The sequence below is a fragment of the Pseudorasbora parva genome, chromosome 23 (assembly GCF_024679245.1).
Source record: "Pseudorasbora parva isolate DD20220531a chromosome 23, ASM2467924v1, whole genome shotgun sequence".
In the NCBI taxonomy this organism is placed as follows: Eukaryota; Metazoa; Chordata; class Actinopteri; order Cypriniformes; family Gobionidae; genus Pseudorasbora; species Pseudorasbora parva.
In genome coordinates, this window is record NC_090194.1 from 511,292 (window position 1) to 530,000 (window position 18,709).

The 18,709-nt window shown below is 41.2% G+C and overlaps 1 protein-coding gene across 1 annotated transcript in view; it reads left to right on the forward strand.

Annotated features, from left to right (window-relative positions):
* Nucleotides 1-59: 59 nt before the first annotated feature.
* dclk1a (doublecortin-like kinase 1a) overlaps nucleotides 60-18,709 on the forward strand; it is a 70,899-nt gene continuing 52,249 nt past the window's right edge. Inside the window, exons 1-3 of the mRNA XM_067432740.1 lie at nucleotides 60-203; nucleotides 3,079-3,420; nucleotides 4,438-4,781. Of these exons, the coding sequence (XP_067288841.1) occupies nucleotides 3,084-3,420; nucleotides 4,438-4,781 (681 nt within the window). The 5' untranslated portion in view covers nucleotides 60-203; nucleotides 3,079-3,083. The remainder of the gene's footprint in view (nucleotides 204-3,078; nucleotides 3,421-4,437; nucleotides 4,782-18,709) is intronic.

An 18,709-nucleotide genomic window follows, 5' to 3' on the forward strand; every position in this document is an offset into this window, starting at 1 on the left:
AGAAAGAGACCGAGCAGCTGGAGAGGGACGGGGCGAAGTGTGTGTGTGTGTGTGTGTGTGTGTGTGTGTGAGACAGAGAGAGAGAGAGACAGAGAGAGAGACTGCGCGGGACTCTCATCACGACTCCTGTCAGAGCAGCTCCGCAACCGAAGCGAGACCACTGAGATAAAAACCTTCAGTATTTCCCACATCTCCGCCTTTAGGTAAGCACTCCTGTGTGTGTATGATCTGTGATTAGGAATGAACCGTTCCCAGAGCTCGCACTGTTGTCCGAATAATGAGGTTTGGTCAGGGCAGTACTTCTGATCATCTGCTATGTCATTGTGATGATATAAGTTCCTCGAATATTTTGGCTATTGAGAAATTAAACTCGAACAAAAATAACGTGAACGTTTTCAATTTCAGAATTAAAAGAATTAATTCAGAATTAATTTTCCTGTGTTTGTCTGTGATGTAGTAGAGCATAATCTTTAATCTCTGATATTTGATTTAAAATACGTTTTTGTGTCTGTGTTTTATTCACATGTTGTATTTTATGTTGATCTTTTATGAAATCTTCAGGTTGGAAAAAATCTCGATATTAATAATTAAACATTTTAATTTTGCTTGAAAAAGTTTTGAAAAGTTAGGAATAAATATGATGATGTACATTTAGCCTTCGTGTGCTTTTCACTTGACTGTATAAAAGTTATATAAAAAATCTTTTAAATGTATGAAAGCATCAAAGATCTCATTCACACTCGATCAAGGACTCATAATGTAAAAACTGCACACAATCGTATAAGTATTACAGTATTATTGTAATAAAATGTTCATGTAGTTTTCTCAAAACATAAGATATTGAGCTCATAATGTAATTTAAAAAATTTACATTTTGAGAATTATATTATAAACTCACCAAAATATTTTCATAATTTTCCTTACAGTCTTCGAAATGCAATCAATGCATTAATATTTCTAAATGTTGCATTTGTAGTTTAAGATGTTTTTTTAATGTACTGTAAGGGAATAAAACAATTTAATGGTTTAAAAGCTATATTACAATAATGAAAATGACGTGTTTTTGGTGCGTTAATAATTTTCTCATAATGTAAAAAATGTTATTACAAGATTTTTCACATTTTGATATTTTTATTTTATAATAATACCAATAATGTAATACTTTTTATGTGTAGTTATTAAATGGGGAATTCAGGATGATTGGGACAGTTTTTCCAAGTCATCGCAATGTCAAAAAGTGTCCCAATCATCCGGAAATCACCACACACTGCAAAATGAAGAGAGTTTTTGCTTAAAATAAGATAAATAATCTGCCAATGGGGTGAGAAAAATAATCTTAATTCAAACAGAAAACAAGATTATTTTTCTCACCCCATTGGCAGATTATTTATCTTATTTTAAGCAGAAACTCTCTTCATTTTGAGTTATTTTTCCCCAAAACAAGACAATTACTTTTGCTTGTCTAGTAAATACTTCTTGTTTTAGGAATGTTTAGATGTTTGGACTAGAAACAAGACAAAAATACTGAGTAAGAAGAGCATCTTTTGCGGTGTATTATGAGTTGCTCCGACATCTTTATTGGTCATTGATCCTGAAATCAATGTCTAGACTTTTGCAGGTTTGCAAACATCCCACGATCATGTTTGTCAAAGTAAGACGAGAGCAGCAGGATAAGCTGTCATTAAAGGGTTATTTTCAGACGAGACGTCGATTGACATCCATGGCACAGGGTTGAAGAGCAGATTAATCCTAGCCTGCCGTGGTCATCCTCAGCTCTAGTCAGAATATGAGTCTGATGCTCATTGGGCTGTGATTATGGGGCGTGTTTAACCCAACCAGGAAAGACCTCGATTGGACATTCCAACAACCAATCAGAGCAGCGGAGCGACGCATAACGTTATAAATGTCAACAGAGCTCAACTGCACTGTGTTGCCAAGTCTGCGGTTTTTTCCCGCCGGTTGTTTTCCATGTCTGCGGGTTGAAGCGACCTCAATTATGGGATATATAGACCCAGGAATGCCAATTTTAGCAGCAACCTCGCCAAAATAACACACATTTACCCCCAAACGGCAATTTTTTTTCGGAGGACCCGTTTTTGTAAAAACTTGGCAACCCTGTCTCGCTGGAATAAACGATATTTGCCAGTGTTGTAAATTTAATGATACACATGTAAACTGTATGGCCACACCCTAGCAACCACTTACAGTACCCTAGCAACCGTACTAACACATGGATAAGCCACATCTCAGCTCATGTGGATGGGGACATGGGGATGGGCTTTTAGCAAAACCGGACCCCGAGTTTTGCCACGGCAAGCACCACTCACAATTTCTTCAGGGATTGATCCTAATGATACACAGAGCACTTCCCAACACGATCATCATTACTGAGAGAAATAGTGAAGGTGATGCAGATACAAACAAGCTCTCCGTTTAGGATTAGAACAAATATAACCCAAGCCCCTTTGATGACGAGATGATTACGCTTCTGTTGATCATCTGTCCGTCATCGGCTAAAGCCCGCCCTGATGATCTCATTGGTCAGTTTCTGTTGATCATCTGTCCGTCATCGGCTAAAGCCCGCCCTGATGATCTCATTGGTCAGTTTCTGTTGATCATCTGTCCGTCATCGGCTAAAGCCCGCCCTGATGATCTCATTGGTCAGTTTCTGTTGATCATCTGTCCGTCATCGGCTAAAGCCCGCCCTGATGATCTCATTGGTCAGTTTCTGTTGATCATCTGTCCGTCATCGGCTAAAGCCCGCCCTGATGATCTCATTGGTCAGTTTCTGTCAGGCATAATTACTCCTCTATGATCAAGTCCAGACCGAACCCGAGCTCAGATGTTGTGGGCGGGGCTGCGTGTGGCTGTGGGCGGGGCTGAGTGTTGCTGTGGGCGGGGCTGAGTGTGGCTGTGGGCGGGGCTGAGTGTGGCTGTGGGAGTGTGGCTGTGGGCGGGCTGAGTGTGGCTGTGGGCGGGGCTGAGTGTGGCTGTGGGCGGGGCTGAGTTCGGCTGGCATTCAGGCTAGATTAATCCAGCACAGTTAGTTCGATAACTTCCTCTTCTTCCTGACTGTAGGCCTGATGGATGAGCATTTCGACCAGAACCGAGCCCGCGGACGGGCCAACGGGTCACTCAGCCCGACCCACAGCGCCCACTGCAGCCTGTTCCGGACGCGCACCCTCAAAGCCCTCAGCTCGGAGAAGAAGGCCAAGAAAGTTCGCTTCTACCGCAACGGCGACCGTTACTTCAACGGCTCAGTGTACGCCATCTCATCGGACCGCATCAGAACCTTCGACGCTTTACTGGCCGACCTGACCCGAACGCTCTCAGACAATGTCAACCTGCCGCAGGGCGTCCGGGTCATCTACGCCATCGACGGCTCCAGAAAAATCACCAGCATCGAGCAGCTGGTGGAAGGTGAGAAGTTAATAATGCAGTGCTGGGGAAAGGTAATATTGCGTTACTCCTTTAAAGGGGTTAGTTCAGCCAGAAATGAAACTCCTCCCCCTAATGTCGCTCCACACCCGTAAGACCTCCGCTCATCTTCACACACAGTTTAAGATATTTTATATTTAGTCCGAGAGCGTATGCAAGTGTATGCACACTATACTGTCCATGTCCAGAAAGGGAATAAAAACATCATCACAGTAGTCCATATGAGACATCAGTGGGTTAATTAGAGTCTCTTGAAGCATCCAAAATACATTTGGGTCCAAAAATAACAAAAACTACGACTTTATTCAGCATTGGCTTCTCTTCCGCGTTTGTGTTCAATCCTCAAATAAAGATTCAAACGGTTATGAATCGGCGAATCGATTCATGATTCGGATCGCCAATGTCACGTGATTTCAGCCGTTTGACACGCGATCCGAATCATGAATCAATTCGCTGATTCATAACCGTTTGAATCTTTATTTGAGGATTGAATCTTTAAATGAGTAGTTTTATATTCCTCCAATGTTTTTAATTAGATTATGTTGTTTGCAATGCCTCATGGGATTGTAGTTCTTTCCCTCAGTCGCGTACTTTTGATTTTCTAAACCTATCCTTCAGTGGGGAGTGAGAATATCTTGAGATCATGCAAAAAAGTATGAATGAGATTATATAAATTCATGCAATTTGCCAAAATATAAAATAGTTACGAACTGGCATGAGAGCGTTTGCACGTGTCTGTGTGAACAGCGATTTCATTTTAATAGTCTGTTGTTGCTTATTGTTTTATGAGAGACTTAAATATCACATTTGGATTCAAAATGAAAGCAGTGGATGACCCAAAAACCAGGCCACTCGATGATGAGCATTTAAGTCTGCATGACTTTGGCTTAAATCAATGCGTTTTAGCAGCAGTGCCTCGGGTCTTTACCCTAAAAATGAATGTCAAGCACACGTCATCTTTACTGAAGAATCTAACACACGTTTTTTTGATGATTGTAGGTGAGAGTTATGTGTGTGGCTCCACCGAAGCCTTTAAAAAGCTCGACTACTCCAATAACGTCAGCCCGAACTGGTCTGTGAACGTGAGGGCTTTGGGTTCCAGCAAATGCCCGACGTCTCTAGCCAGCTCGAAATCAGGAGTGCAGTGCAAAGAGGGCAGAGATTTCATCAGACCTAAACTGGTGACGGTCATCCGCAGCGGGGTCAAGCCCAGAAAGGCCATCCGCATCCTGCTCAACAAGAAGACGGCTCACTCCTTCGAGCAAGTCCTCGCTGACATCACAGACGCCATAAAGCTGGACTCCGGCGCGGTCAAGAGGATCTACACCCTCGAGGGGAAACAGGTACGACTGCTCCTTTATTCATGAGTTGGCACGGAAAGCCATTGCACATGGGATTCCCAGATCGTTGACATGCTAGTGAGATAAAAATCAGGGGTGCACAAACAAGAGACCCACAAAGCTGGAAAATAGGCATTCACCCACATCTGACAGGTTGGTGTTCATTTGTAAACCAGAATAGTATAGGCAAAATAGTGTAATAACACCAACAACTTCCGCTAGGTAAGTTCAAAATACTAGCGCGATCATAGGTGTGTGTGTGTGCGTGTGTGTGTGTGTATATATATCATTGGCGTCGGAAGCAAATAAAAAGTGGGTGGACCAGTAGCGGCTAAAGCAAAATATTACCCCAGATAAAAAATTTGATACAATTTTATTGTAATTTTATATTGTATTTTAAATTGTCATAATACATCACAGTATTACATTTTTTTCTGTATTTTTGATCAAATAAATGCAGGCTTGATGAGCAGAAGTAACTTCTTTCAAAAACATTTCAAATAGTAATGTGTCCAAACGTTTGGCCTGTGCTGTGTATAGAGATTCCTCATTAGTGCCTTCACGGATCGGCCAAATGAGGCATCTATGTAAATATATCTATGATCGCGCCGGTATTTTAACCTCACTCACCGGAAGTAATGGCGATGGGAACACTAGATGAGATTCGCCTGATATGAGGTATAAAATAACACAAATACTGTTGTGTTTCTGGCAGAAAGCGATCGCTTCGGGTCTTCGGCTCATCAGTGTGTCTCCGCGAGCCTCAGGGTTTAATATGGATTCGTATGTCGGTGTGTTTTTTACTCTCATAGAAATACACCCCACTGACAAAAACTGTGTTCACGAGGATACTTCATCCTAAAATGAGCATTTTGACACATAGACGTGTGTCTAACCGTTCAAGCCCAATAAAGCACCAAATATATCTCCGTTCATAAACTCTGTGAGATGCGGCTGTGTGTGTGTGTGTGTGTCTGACTGAGGTCAGAAACAGCAGTCTCTCGTGCAAATGGAGAAATTAATCATATTTCGCTGCTGACTGTGATTTAAAGGCTTAAAATGACTGTTTTACACTGAAATGCTTGGAAACGTATGGAAATGAACAGTTTTAACGTGTCATTAACCGTGACTCCGCCCCTTCTCTCTGTTTTCAAAAACTAGGATCTAGACGAATCCCAATAATGACATATTGTTGATCAAAAACTGTAAATTTAGCTGAAAAGTGACACGTTTTTTTAATCAGTCAGCTGGGTTACTCTTCTCAAATATACATGGACATTAAAGTGTTATGATGAGCTGTTCGTCTCTGGTAAAACCTCTAGAAATCGACAGTCAGACAATGTGGCTTTTGGGTTTTAATCTTTATAAAATGAATTAATACCACAAGCCTTGAATTATGAATAATGAAGTCTTTACAAGCAGAAACCTCCGCCTAACCTGCAGATGGAGTGTGGTTTATGAATGGGAGTGGGAGTGTGTGTGTGTGTGTGTGTGTGTGTGTGTGTTTGCCCACACACACACTCAGAGCGCGAGAAGCGTGTCTCAGAGCACACAGAAATAACTCGCTCTCCTTTATATTCCTCCGTGCCGCTCAGCTGAAGGACACACACTCGGATAAATACACGATCTGCATAAATGTATGCACACACATTTTCTGTCTTTTTAATATAATTTAATGCAGTGTTTGTACAGCAAATTCTATTATCAGGATGACATCTTGAGTGAAAAGTGGCATTTTATAAATGCATAATTGAAATGTTATATTTGTGTTTGGTTTGTGGCTTTATCCCTCAGTTTGAGCATCATGTGCTTCACTGGGAAGATATCGAACCTTTTGTTATATACGTTTTGTGGTGTAGTAGCCTAGAATCTGAAATATTTCTTATGCATCTTACAGCATAATGTTTTTTTAGGTTTAAATGTAAATATGGTGTGGGCTTTTGCACGGCACTGTACATGAACAGGTCAAATGTGCACATATTAAAGAGACGCATGTGGCTGAAATTCATTAAACACGAATTAATCTGCACACGGATCCGTTACCTCCGCCAGAGTTTCAGATCTTTAATATTTGAAAACCTCTAAATCACCTTGAATTCAGGAAACTGGAGCATAGACGGAATTGCTGTAAAAAGTGAGATAGGTAGAGTATGTTATACTGACGAATGCTTAGTGAGTATAGTTCACTTACACAGTTCTAGTAACTAAAGATCATTTGATCATTTACTATAGATAACATGTCAGTTTTACCATGTTGTGTTTTGCGTGCTTTAAGGGACAGTTGGGTAAAGGGACAATTACATTTCTGCCATCATTTACTGTCCCTCATGTCGTTCCAAACCTGCATGAGTTTCTGTCTTCTGCTGAACACAAAAGAAGATATTTGGAAGAATGTTTGTAACCAAGCAGAGAGCAACCATTGACTACTATAGTATTTTTTCCCCTACTATGGTAGTCAGTGGTTTCTATCTCTGCTTATTTACAAACATTCTTCCAAATATCTTCTTTTGTGTTCAGCATTCATGATTCGGATCGCGTGTCGAACTGCTGAAATCACGTGACATTGGCGATCCGATTCATGAATCGATTCGCTGATTCATAACCGTTTGAATCTTTATCTGAGGATTGAACACAAACGCGGAAGAGAAGCCAATGCTGAATAAAGTCGTAGTTTTTGTTATTTTTGGACCCAAATGTATTTTGGATGCTTCAAGAGACTCTAATTAACCCACTGATGTCTCATATGGACTACTGTGATGATGTTTTTATTCCCTTTCTGGACATGGACAGTATAGTGTGCATACAGTTGCATACGCTCTCGGACTAAATATAAAATATCTTAAACTGTGTGTGAAGATGAACGGAGGTCTTACGGGTGTGGAGCGACATTAGGGAGAGGAGTTAATGACAGACATTTCATTATTGGCTGAACTAACCCTTTAATCTTACCGTGGGTTTTCTGAGTGAAGTGAATAGTATAATTAAGTTAAGACTAACTAAAGCGAACTAAAAAGTGTGAGTTGGAATCACTATTGGAGTCGAGTAGCTGTATTGAGCAACAAATATGTATTTAAAAAAAGAAACAAAGTCTTTTCAGCTTTCCAGACATTCTCCCTGCGGTCTGATCTGATCACAGTAAAGCCCATCCAGATAAAGTAGGAGCATTATGGGTCGCACTATTTTTAGATCACGGATCGATCGGGCCTGAGGGAGTCTAATGACCCAGCCTGACTCTGTCCCCATACAGTCATGAACAAAAGCACCAAAAACCAGGAAGGACAGACAAAGACAGAAAGAGAAAAGAGAGAATAGAGTGAATAAAAGGTCAGGTGTACAATTAACAATGCAATAAAAGTGTCTCTTCCTGATTTTTGTTGAGTTTGAATGCAGGCTCCAGGTGTGGAAGCGGCGTATGTCAACATTACTCCTGCTGTGCGTGTCTGATGAATTACTGGAGGAAATCTGAGCGTGTCGGGATTGTTAGATACGTTCAGTGTTGAAGTAATGGATTATCTTCTACATAACAGGACTGTGCTCGCTGTTTGTTTTTGGTCTTATATCATTGTACATATTATGTCATGAATTCAGTTTAATGTGCTGAGTGAGAGTTTGAAGAGAGCTGAGGCAGGATATTATTCAATAAACCACAAGTTTTAGCATTTAAACACAGCAGAAAAATGCTACAACTTGTGGATTAAAGTGTTATTTTATGCATTTTTCAGTAAAGGGAAAGATAATGTTAGTTTATGATAACACTGTAAAAGATTATTTAAAAAATAAGTTACCTGCCTTAAAGTTTTGAGACTCAAATGATTCAGGCCCTTCATAGACATGTTTACTCTACTTAAAAAAATTCTAATTTTGACACAATTTAATTGTGTTCAATCAGCCTAAAATATTTAAACCTGAAGTTTACTTAATTAATTTGTGTTAAAACTACATGAAATATTTGAGTTGACATAACTAAGTGGGCAGTGGATCTGTAGTTCCCAGCATGCTTTGCAAGGGCCTGTGTTAGGAGAGTAAATTTAGGGATTAAAGTGTTATTTTATGCATTTTTCAGTAAAGGGGAATGTGTTTATGCTACACTGTAAAGAAATATTTTAAAAATAAGTTACCTGCCTTAAAGTTAGAGTCAATTGAAATTACAAATTTGAGTTAATACAATGAACATTTTTGAGAATCGACAACCTTTCTAAAATTTAAGGCAACCTGGTTACTTACTTTTTTAAGTTAAAACAACATTTTTTACTCAGTGTAGTGTTTAATGTGCAGTTAGGTTAGACATTGAGGAGTTTCTGTAATTTGTGGTTAGCGTTCCCTTTATCGAGTGACGACACTCTGGGGAACGCCCTCGGCGTGACGTCTCTGAAGCATGAATGAAATCTGCCACCAATCTGATTGGTGCCGCGTCATGACTGTCACGTCACAAACACAAAGGAAAATGGTGCGAGGACTCATGTGCAAAGAAGTGGTAATTTATTATAAAATGAAACATAAATACAAAACAAAACCCACAAGGGGGCAAAAATACGTAATCTAAACATAATCTCAAAAACATACCAGAACAGAATCACAGGAAGGACGGGAGACGCAGACATTACAACGATACCACAAAGACTGACAAACACCAGGAGCTTATAACAGGAAACAAATGAGGAAACACAGGTGGGAGAAATCAAACACTAATTAGATAACAAGGGGGGAGGGATCAGACAATGACAGAAGCACAAAGGCCATACTGACAAAACCCACATGTGCACACAAGACAGGACAGGCATGTGACAATGACGTAGTAAGTGACGGCATATGCGGAAGCTATAAGAAGATAGCGACAGAGTGTGGTCACTCTACGACGCGGTGTCTCGTTCCCGCTCAGGGAACAAGGGTTATACACATAACCCGAGACGTTATGCAGAAGAGTGGCGGTGTTTAGGCCGGGCGTACAGTCACAGGGTGCTCTGGTGTAGGTTCATGCTTCATGTTTTTAGGTTTTCATGTTCACTGCAGGTTTTGTCATGTGACTCTGTGCCCTCATGTGTTCCTGCCTCGTGTTCCTTGTCACCTTTTGAAGATTTGGTTTATGGTTGATCATTGTTCACAGGTGTCCCGTGTCTTGTCATTAGCCCGTGTGTGTTTGAGCCCTCATGTTTGCCATGGTCTTTGTCAGTTATTGGTGCTGTAACCCGCTGTCGGTGAGTGTTTGTTATTGTCAAGTAAAGGTCAAGTAAAGGTCAAGTCTTTTGTTTATGTTTATGATTTTGATTAAAAAGACTGCACTTGTGTTCTCATATCGCCTCCAGTGGCTCTAATGTTACACGTACGGTAATAAACATAGTTATTGGAATTTCTGCTCTCAATTAAATTTGAATTGTTATTTTTGCATTTTATTTCTAAAAATATGCTTGTTGTTATTTAAATTGATAAATGTGTTAACCTTACATAAACTTTTATAAAATTGACATAACATTATTAAGTAAACTGCACATATAAACATTATACAGTAACACATTCTAATGGTTTCTATCTTCTCAGACATTTTGTCAGCTTTACTTTTGAATTTCTTTTCAGAATTTTTGTTCATATAACTACATTTTTATTTGTAAAAATTGCTCAATATAGTTTGACGCATCTATTTTAAATAAATTCAAGAAGTCATTTTTTTGAGTGTACATGCAAATGAACCGTTGCCCTGTGGAAGAAAAATAATGATTTATGCTTTCATTTGGTGAATTAAATCACGTTTGTCTTCTGCTCTGGTTCAGGTTATGGCGTATCAACATCTGCATATTTCAGGAAAGGCTTTGAGTTGATTGGAAAGCTAATTATAAATGCATAGAATAAATCTGGGAAGGTTTGAGATGGATGTGGTTTTCCCAGGTGTAAATGTGTCTCTTTAAGCTACAGCTCTTGTGCAAACGTGTGTTGTTCTGTTCCTGCGAGTCTGAGTCCGACAGAAGCAGCATCTGCCTCTCGCACCTGTAAATATAGACATCAGATGTTAGAACACACGCCTGTGTCTGCATGTGGAAATGAGATGTGAATGAATCGGAGAGATCTGGGTTTTTGGGTCTTTGCGTGAGTCTCACGGCACCTCGTGATAACCTGAATAATGAGGACAGACCGCAGATCAAGGTCTTATTCCTGAGACTGTCCTCTGGAGTTATCCTATAGGAACTGAAGTGTGGATTGTGTCCGGTTTTCAGTACTAGAACAGAGCAAAACACGACAGCTCTGTATAGATGAAAAAGTGTGTGTGTGTGTGTGTGTGTGTGTGTGTGTGTGTGTGTGTGTGTGTGTGTGTGTGTGTGTGTGAGCATGTAATTGTCCAAAACGTCATGGTGAAGCATTAAGATTTCCTTTCACTGGAACTAAGGGGCCAAGCCCTGAAAAACAACCCTACCCCATAATCCCCCCTCCACCAAACTTTACACTTGGCACAATGCAGTCAGGTGAGTCCCGTTCTCCTGGCGACGGCCAAACCCAGACTCGTCCATGTGATTGTCAGACTGAAGCGTGATTGGTCGCTCAGAGAACACGTCTCACTGCTCTAGAGTCCAGTAGCGGCTGCTTTACTCCACTGCATCCCATGCTTTGCATTGCTCTTGGTGATGTAAGGCTTGGATGAGCTGCTCGGCCATGGAAACCCATTCCATGAAGCTCTCTCCGCTGTTCTTGAGCTCATCTGAAGGCCACAGAAGTCTGGAGGTCTGGAGCTGTTGACTCTGCAGAAAGTTGGTGACTTCTGCACACTGTGACCCTCAGCATGCGCTGACCCCGCTCTGGGATTTAACACTTCGTGGCTGAGTTGCTGTTGTTCCCAATGGCTTCCTCTTTGTTCTAATCCCACTAACAGTTGAGCGTGGAATATTTAGTAGTGAGGAAATGTCAGGAATGGACTTATTGCACAGGTGTCAGCCTATCACGGCCCCACGCTTGAGTTCACTGAGCTCCTGAGAGCGACCCATTCTTTCACTAATGTGTGTAGAAGCGTCTGCAGGCCGAGAGCTGGAGTTATACACCTGTGGCCATGAAGAGACTGAACACCTGAACTCAGTGACCCAATACTTCTGGCAGTATAGTATATTTTGATGAATGATATTATCCATATCTTTAAAAACAATGGGGTCCAAAACACCACTGGTGATGAATTTTATTGCATGGACATTCTTACAAATCATGTTCCGAAGAAAACACATTTGGAACAGATTTAAATTTTTGGGTGAACCGTCCCTTTAAATTCTGTCAGAACTAACCCGTTTGCCGTTTAACTCTCCACATGATTGTTCAGTCCGTCTCTGTCTCCCTCACACATCTATGCGGTGTGTGTAGAGCAGTTGTGGCTCATCTTTCCTCTTAAAGCACAGGACTTTAGACGTGAGCTAATTTTATCCATGCTTTTTGCTCCCTTATGATCTCTTCTTCCAAAAAAACTGATCCCCCCCCAACAGTTTCTATGACGATGTGATCCAGTTGCTTAGTAACGGTCTGAGCCTTTGTGACGTCACTGTGGGCAGTGGTGTGTGTGTGTGTGTGTGTGTGTGTGAGGAGTTCAGTCTGAAGGAGAGGTGGATGTATGATAAGTGGTTTAGGCCTTGGACATTGCTCTCTTGATCTCATTGGTTAAGCCTATGTTTACACACACACACACACACACACACACACACACACACACACACACACACACACACACACACACACACACACACACACACACACACACACACACACACACACGCGCACACACACACACACACACACACACACACTGCCCCTAAACCTACCCATCACAGGAAACATTCTGCATTTTTACTTTCTCATAAAAACTCCTCCTGTGTGATTTATAAGCCTTTTGTAAAGTGGGGCCATGGGTAATGTCCTCATATTTCACCCTCTCCTGTAATACACATTATACACATTTGTGTCCTGATATTTCAAAAACATGCCCCCACACACACACACACACACACACACACACACACACACACACACACACACACACACTCTCTCTCTCTCTCTCTGAATGACTTCTGGCTTTAGGCCGAGACGGAGACACAGCAGGCGTGTAATCGGCATCACTCATGTGTTTGCTCTGCCTGGAGTTTGTCGTATGGACGTAACTGATTTTCTGCCCCATTGCATACACACATACACACACACACACACACACACACACACACACACACACACACACACACACACACACACATTGCTTAATTATCCGTGTGTTTCAGTCTCCGTCGTCTGGAGGGCTGCTCACCTCTCCTTCCCCTCCTGACCAATCAGACGGCCAGATTTCCTGCCTTTGGCATATAGTCCCCGGTCACTGCGGTCCGCAGAATTTCTTTGTTTCCTGGTGAGAAAAATGCAAATCTGGATTAATGACCCAATCTAAGACTGAGGTTGTAATGTTCTCATGTGTTGTATTTAGTAAAAATAAAGAGGCAAATTGCATCACTTGTGGCGCTGCATTAAAACATCAAGTCTTTGTCATTCGTTTCAGCAAACGGCCTCCTTCCTTTCCATTAGACTCATGATAGAAGCTGATTCACAAAACTCAACTCTGAGCCGGTTCACACACGAGCTTCCGCTTGTTAACCCGTGGGGTTTAATCTGGAGTCGGCCCACCCTCTCTAACAGCTCCAGCTCTTCTGGGAAGGCTTTCCTCAAGGTTTAGGAGTGTGTTTATGGGGATTTTTGCCCATTCTTCTAGAAGCTCATTTGTGAGGTCAGGCACTGATGTTGGACGAGAAGGCCTGGCTCTCAGTCTCCGCTCTAATTCATCCCAAAGCTGTTCTATCGGGTTGAGCTCAGGACTCTGTGCAGGCCAGTCCAGTTCCTCCACACCAAACTCCTCATCCATGTCTTTATGGAGCGACGCTTTGTGCACTGGAGCGCAGTCATGCTGGGACAGGAAGGGGCCGTCCACAAACTGATCACACAAAGTCAGGAGCATGAAATTGCCCAAAATGTCTTGGTGAAGCATTAAGAGTTCCTTTGACTGGAACTAAGGGGCCAAGCCCTGAAAAACAGCCCCACCCCATAATCCCCCCTCCACCAAACTTGTTACCTTATTTCCAATAATTAATTTCATAAACTTAGTGCTGCAACAACACAAACGGCATCTGAACATGAACAGTGAATTCTTCCACTAATTGTTGATTCAGTGATGATGTATTGTGAGTATGATCTGGAGGTCTGATTTCAGTCAGTCTGCTGAGTCACTCCAACCCAGGTGTGTGTGTGTGTGTGTGTGTGTGTGTGTGTGTGTGTGTGTGTGTGTGTGAACAGGTTCTGTTTGGGCAATAAAACAATGAGCAAAACACAGCAAATGTGCCCTCAATGCAAATCATTATAGTGCGTGTCTACTGCCAAAACAGCACACAATGAAAGACAGAAAACGAAGGGCATTTATATCTGTCTTTTAAACTCAACCTTTAGTTTTGCTCATTTTGTTCTGTTTTTCATAAGTGTAGCTGCTTCTAATGTTCTTGGATGACTTTGAAAATGATATGCTCCTAATTAATTCCCCATCCTCCTCATCCTCACCATACCCCTATGTGTGCTGTAATAATAACGCTTTCTAATGAGAGAGAGACTCATCAAAGAGAGGAGGATCATCCGCAGCCTTTCCTTACTTCTGTAATAATAATCTCTCCCACTTCTGGCACAGAATCTGTCTTATGTAATTGAGAACTTATGTAACTGCTCCTGTAGTCTGCTCGGCATTTAGCAGGCCTGATTTAGGAGATCAAGATGGCAGCTAATTCATCACATTACAGCAGACAGTGACATTATTAGGGCCGCGTTCCCTCGAGTCCTGAAGCTCTTAAAGGAACAGCGCGCACAAACATATTCTGCTCTGAATCATTTCAAGCGTACAGGATTTTTCTTTCTTCTGTGAAACTGAAAACGAGATATTAGGTCAAATGTTTAGGCTGGTCTTGCTTTAAAAATGACTAAAAGGCATCATAAAAGCACTTTAAATGATGTCCCAATGACTGAAATTTACACTACTGTTCAAAACTTTGGGGATTTTTGTGATGTTTCTGAAAGAAGTCCCTTATGCATTTATCTGATCACCGTCATTACTCCAGTCTTCAGGCACTTTTATGATGGACAGATGCAGTTTTATGATGGATAGATGCACTTTTATGATGGACAGATGCACTTTTATGATGGACAGATGCACTTTTATGATGGACAGGTGCACTTTTATGATGGACAGATGCACTTTTATGATGGACAGATGCACTTTTATGATAGATGCACTTTTATGATGGACAGGTGCACTTTTATGATGGACAGATGCACTTTTATGATGGACAGGTGCACTTTTATGATGGACAGATGCACTTTTATGATGGACAGGTGCACTTTTATGATGGATAGATGCACTTTTATGATGGACAGATGCACTTTAATGATGGATAGGTGCACTTTTATGATGGACAGATGCACTTTTATGATGGACAGATGCACTTTTATGATGGACAGATGCACTTTTATGATGGACAGATGCACTTTTATGATGGACAGATGCACTTTAATGATGGATAGAGGCACTTTTATGATGGACAGATGCACTTTAATGATGGACAGATGCACTTTTATGATGGACAGATGCACTTTAATGATGGACAGATGCACTTTTATGATGGACAGATGCACTTTAATGATGGATAGGTGCACTTTTATGATGGACAGATGCACTTTTATGATGGACAGATGCACTTTTATGATGGATAGATGCACTTTTATGATGGATAGATGCACTTTTATGATGGACAGGTGCACTTTTATGATGGACAGATGCACTTTTATGATGGACAGGTGCACTTTTATGATGGACAGATGCACTTTTATGATGGATAGATGCACTTTTATGATGGACAGATGCACTTTTATGATGGATAGATGCACTTTTATGATGGACAGATGCACTTTAATGATGGACAGATGCACTTTTATGATGGACAGATGCACTTTAATGATGGATAGGTGCACTTTTATGATGGACAGATGCACTTTTATGATGGACAGATGCACTTTTATGATGGATAGATGCACTTTTATGATGGACAGATGCACTTTTATGATGGACAGATGCACTTTTATGATGGACAGGTGCACTTTTATGATGGATAGATGCACTTTTATGATGGATAGATGCACTTTTATGATGGACAGGTGCACTTTTATGATGGATAGATGCACTTTTATGATGGATAGATGCACTTTTATGATGGACAGATGCACTTTTATGATGGATAGATGCACTTTTATGATGGATAGATGCACTTTTATGATGGACAGATGCACTTTTATGATGGACAGATGCACTTTTATGATGGACAGATGCACTTTAATGATGGATAGGTGCACTTTTATGATGGACAGATGCACTTTTATGATGGACAGATGCACTTTTATGATGGACAGATGCACTTTTATGATGGATAGATGCACTTTTATGATGGATAGATGCACTTTTATGGACTTCAAAACATAAACAGCCATTCACTGCCATTATAGTAGTAAATAGGGATGCACCGATACCACTTTTTGGGAAAATGAGTACAAGTACGAGTACTTGCATTTCAGTACTCGCCGATACCGATACAGAGTACTTAAAAAAAACATGATTTAAATTTACAGGTAACAGCTTTACTTTAAAAACAAGGGACTAGTTTGGAATTAAGAACATTTATTTAAAATGAAAAGCATGTTGTATGCAACATATTACAGAATAAATAATTATTTTTAAAAAAATTAAACAGTGACAGTGCAACTCAAGTATTTTTTTCATAAAAGTATATAAATTCTGCGGAATTGTTTCGCATGTAATATGGCTTGTTGCAGCGTGAAACTCGTCTATCCACTGGGAGGTTGGGCTAATTAGTGACATGGGGCTAACACTGCTTGTCCAAATATCCGTGGTGAAATTAAACGAAGAGGAGGCTTGCAGTAGGCTGTGGATATGTTTTTTCACGTAGTCGTGTAGTTTAGGCAGCTCCGTGTCAGTCATGTAGCAGCGGCTTGGGACATCATATCTGGGCTCCAGAACATGGAGGAGACGCATGAATCCCACATTTTCTACCTCTGAAAGTGGCTGGTCACTCAATGCAATGTACTCGATGATTGCCTGTGTTATTCTCACAGCACGTGGATTGTCTCTGGACATTTTCTCTCGTCTTGCAAGAGTTTGCTGATGTGTGGGTTGTGTTGGTTTAGAAGCGTGGGTAAACTCTTTGTACTCATAACTTTGTACTAAATGCGCTACCTTTTGAGCCTCCTCTGGACAATTTCGCTGAGCACAATTTGCAGTCCGCCTTTGTTTTGTCGTATTCATGAACTTTGAAATAGTTCCACACTGCTGACGTATCTCGTCTTGTCTCACCTTCTCCCCGCTCTGAGCTGTAGCCGGGCCTGGGGGCGGGCACTCGGCACCTGTGATTAACCCCTTACACGCCGCTCAAGCATAGACATTTCTCAGACCATGGTATCGTCCCCGGTATCGGGGGACTTTTAACGAGTACGAGTACTTTCGAAAATGTGGTATCGAGGCCGATACCAGATACCGGTATCGGTATCGGTGCATCCCTAGTAGTAAAATAAGTAAAATAACTCTGAAAGAAGAAAGTCATACACACCTAGGATGAGCTGAGGATATGGACACATTTACTGGTGCATTTATGATGCTTAACGATCACCTAAGGGGTGTCATTATAGAGAAAAACCAGAACGTGAGTGTCCTGCCTAACATCTCCTTTTGTGTTTCACAGAAGAGCGAAACCCCTGGACCTAAAAGATTTCACATTTGACACGATCAAACGTCAGGGCGTCACATTCATGTCATCCCAATGCAGAGCGAGCCAAAGACAGGCGTTAGTTTGAGGACCGCTCCGATGGAGGCGGGGGCGTCAGATCTTCAGTCTGTTCTCTGACGGGCTTCTTCTGTTCGATGAGACACGAGCCTCCCACGACCATAATGCTGTCATACCGCCTCATTTTCTTCCCTCACTCCCTCGAAACACACACACACACACACACATTTGTTTTTGTGACATATGGCGACATTCCATAGGCGTAATGGATTTTATACTGTACAAACCGTATTTTCTATCCCTTTACACTGCCCCTGCCCCTAAACCTACCCATCACACACACACACACACACACACACACACACACACACACACACACACACACACACACACTGCCCCTAAACCTACCCATCACAGGAAACATTCTGCATTTTTACTTTCTCAAAAAAACATCATTTAGTATGTTTTTAAGCCCATTTGAATTATGAGGACATTTGATATGTCCTCATAAACCACATTTATAGTGTAATACCAGTGTAATACCCATGTAGTTATACAAATTTGTGTCCTCATAAACCACATTTATAGTGTAATACCAGTGTAATACCCATGTAGTTATACAAATTTGTGTCCTCATAAACCACATAAACAGGCTCACACACACACACACACACACACACACACACACACACACACACACACACACACACACACACACACACAGACACACACACACACACGCACACACACACGCACACTCAAGCCGTGTCCTGCTTACAATTTCTCTGGTTTTAAACATTCTGGGACACATTTGGGATAATGTACACAAGTCAACAGAATATAAAACAGTGCTCAAGTGGCTTTCAGATATTTTATCCAAAAATCTTACATATTGTGCCTTTAAACCTGACCTGAACCCATAGTTTCCTTATATTACCCTTCTACTTTCACATACGGCAAAAAAGTGCAACCACTGAAGGTGCTTTAAACACACAATAACCAGATTTATGGTGACTGTAAACAATTTAAATAAATGCATTTTGAAAATATGATGATTTAAAGGAAATCAAATAGTTAAACTCATGATATTTCTCTTGTGGTAGA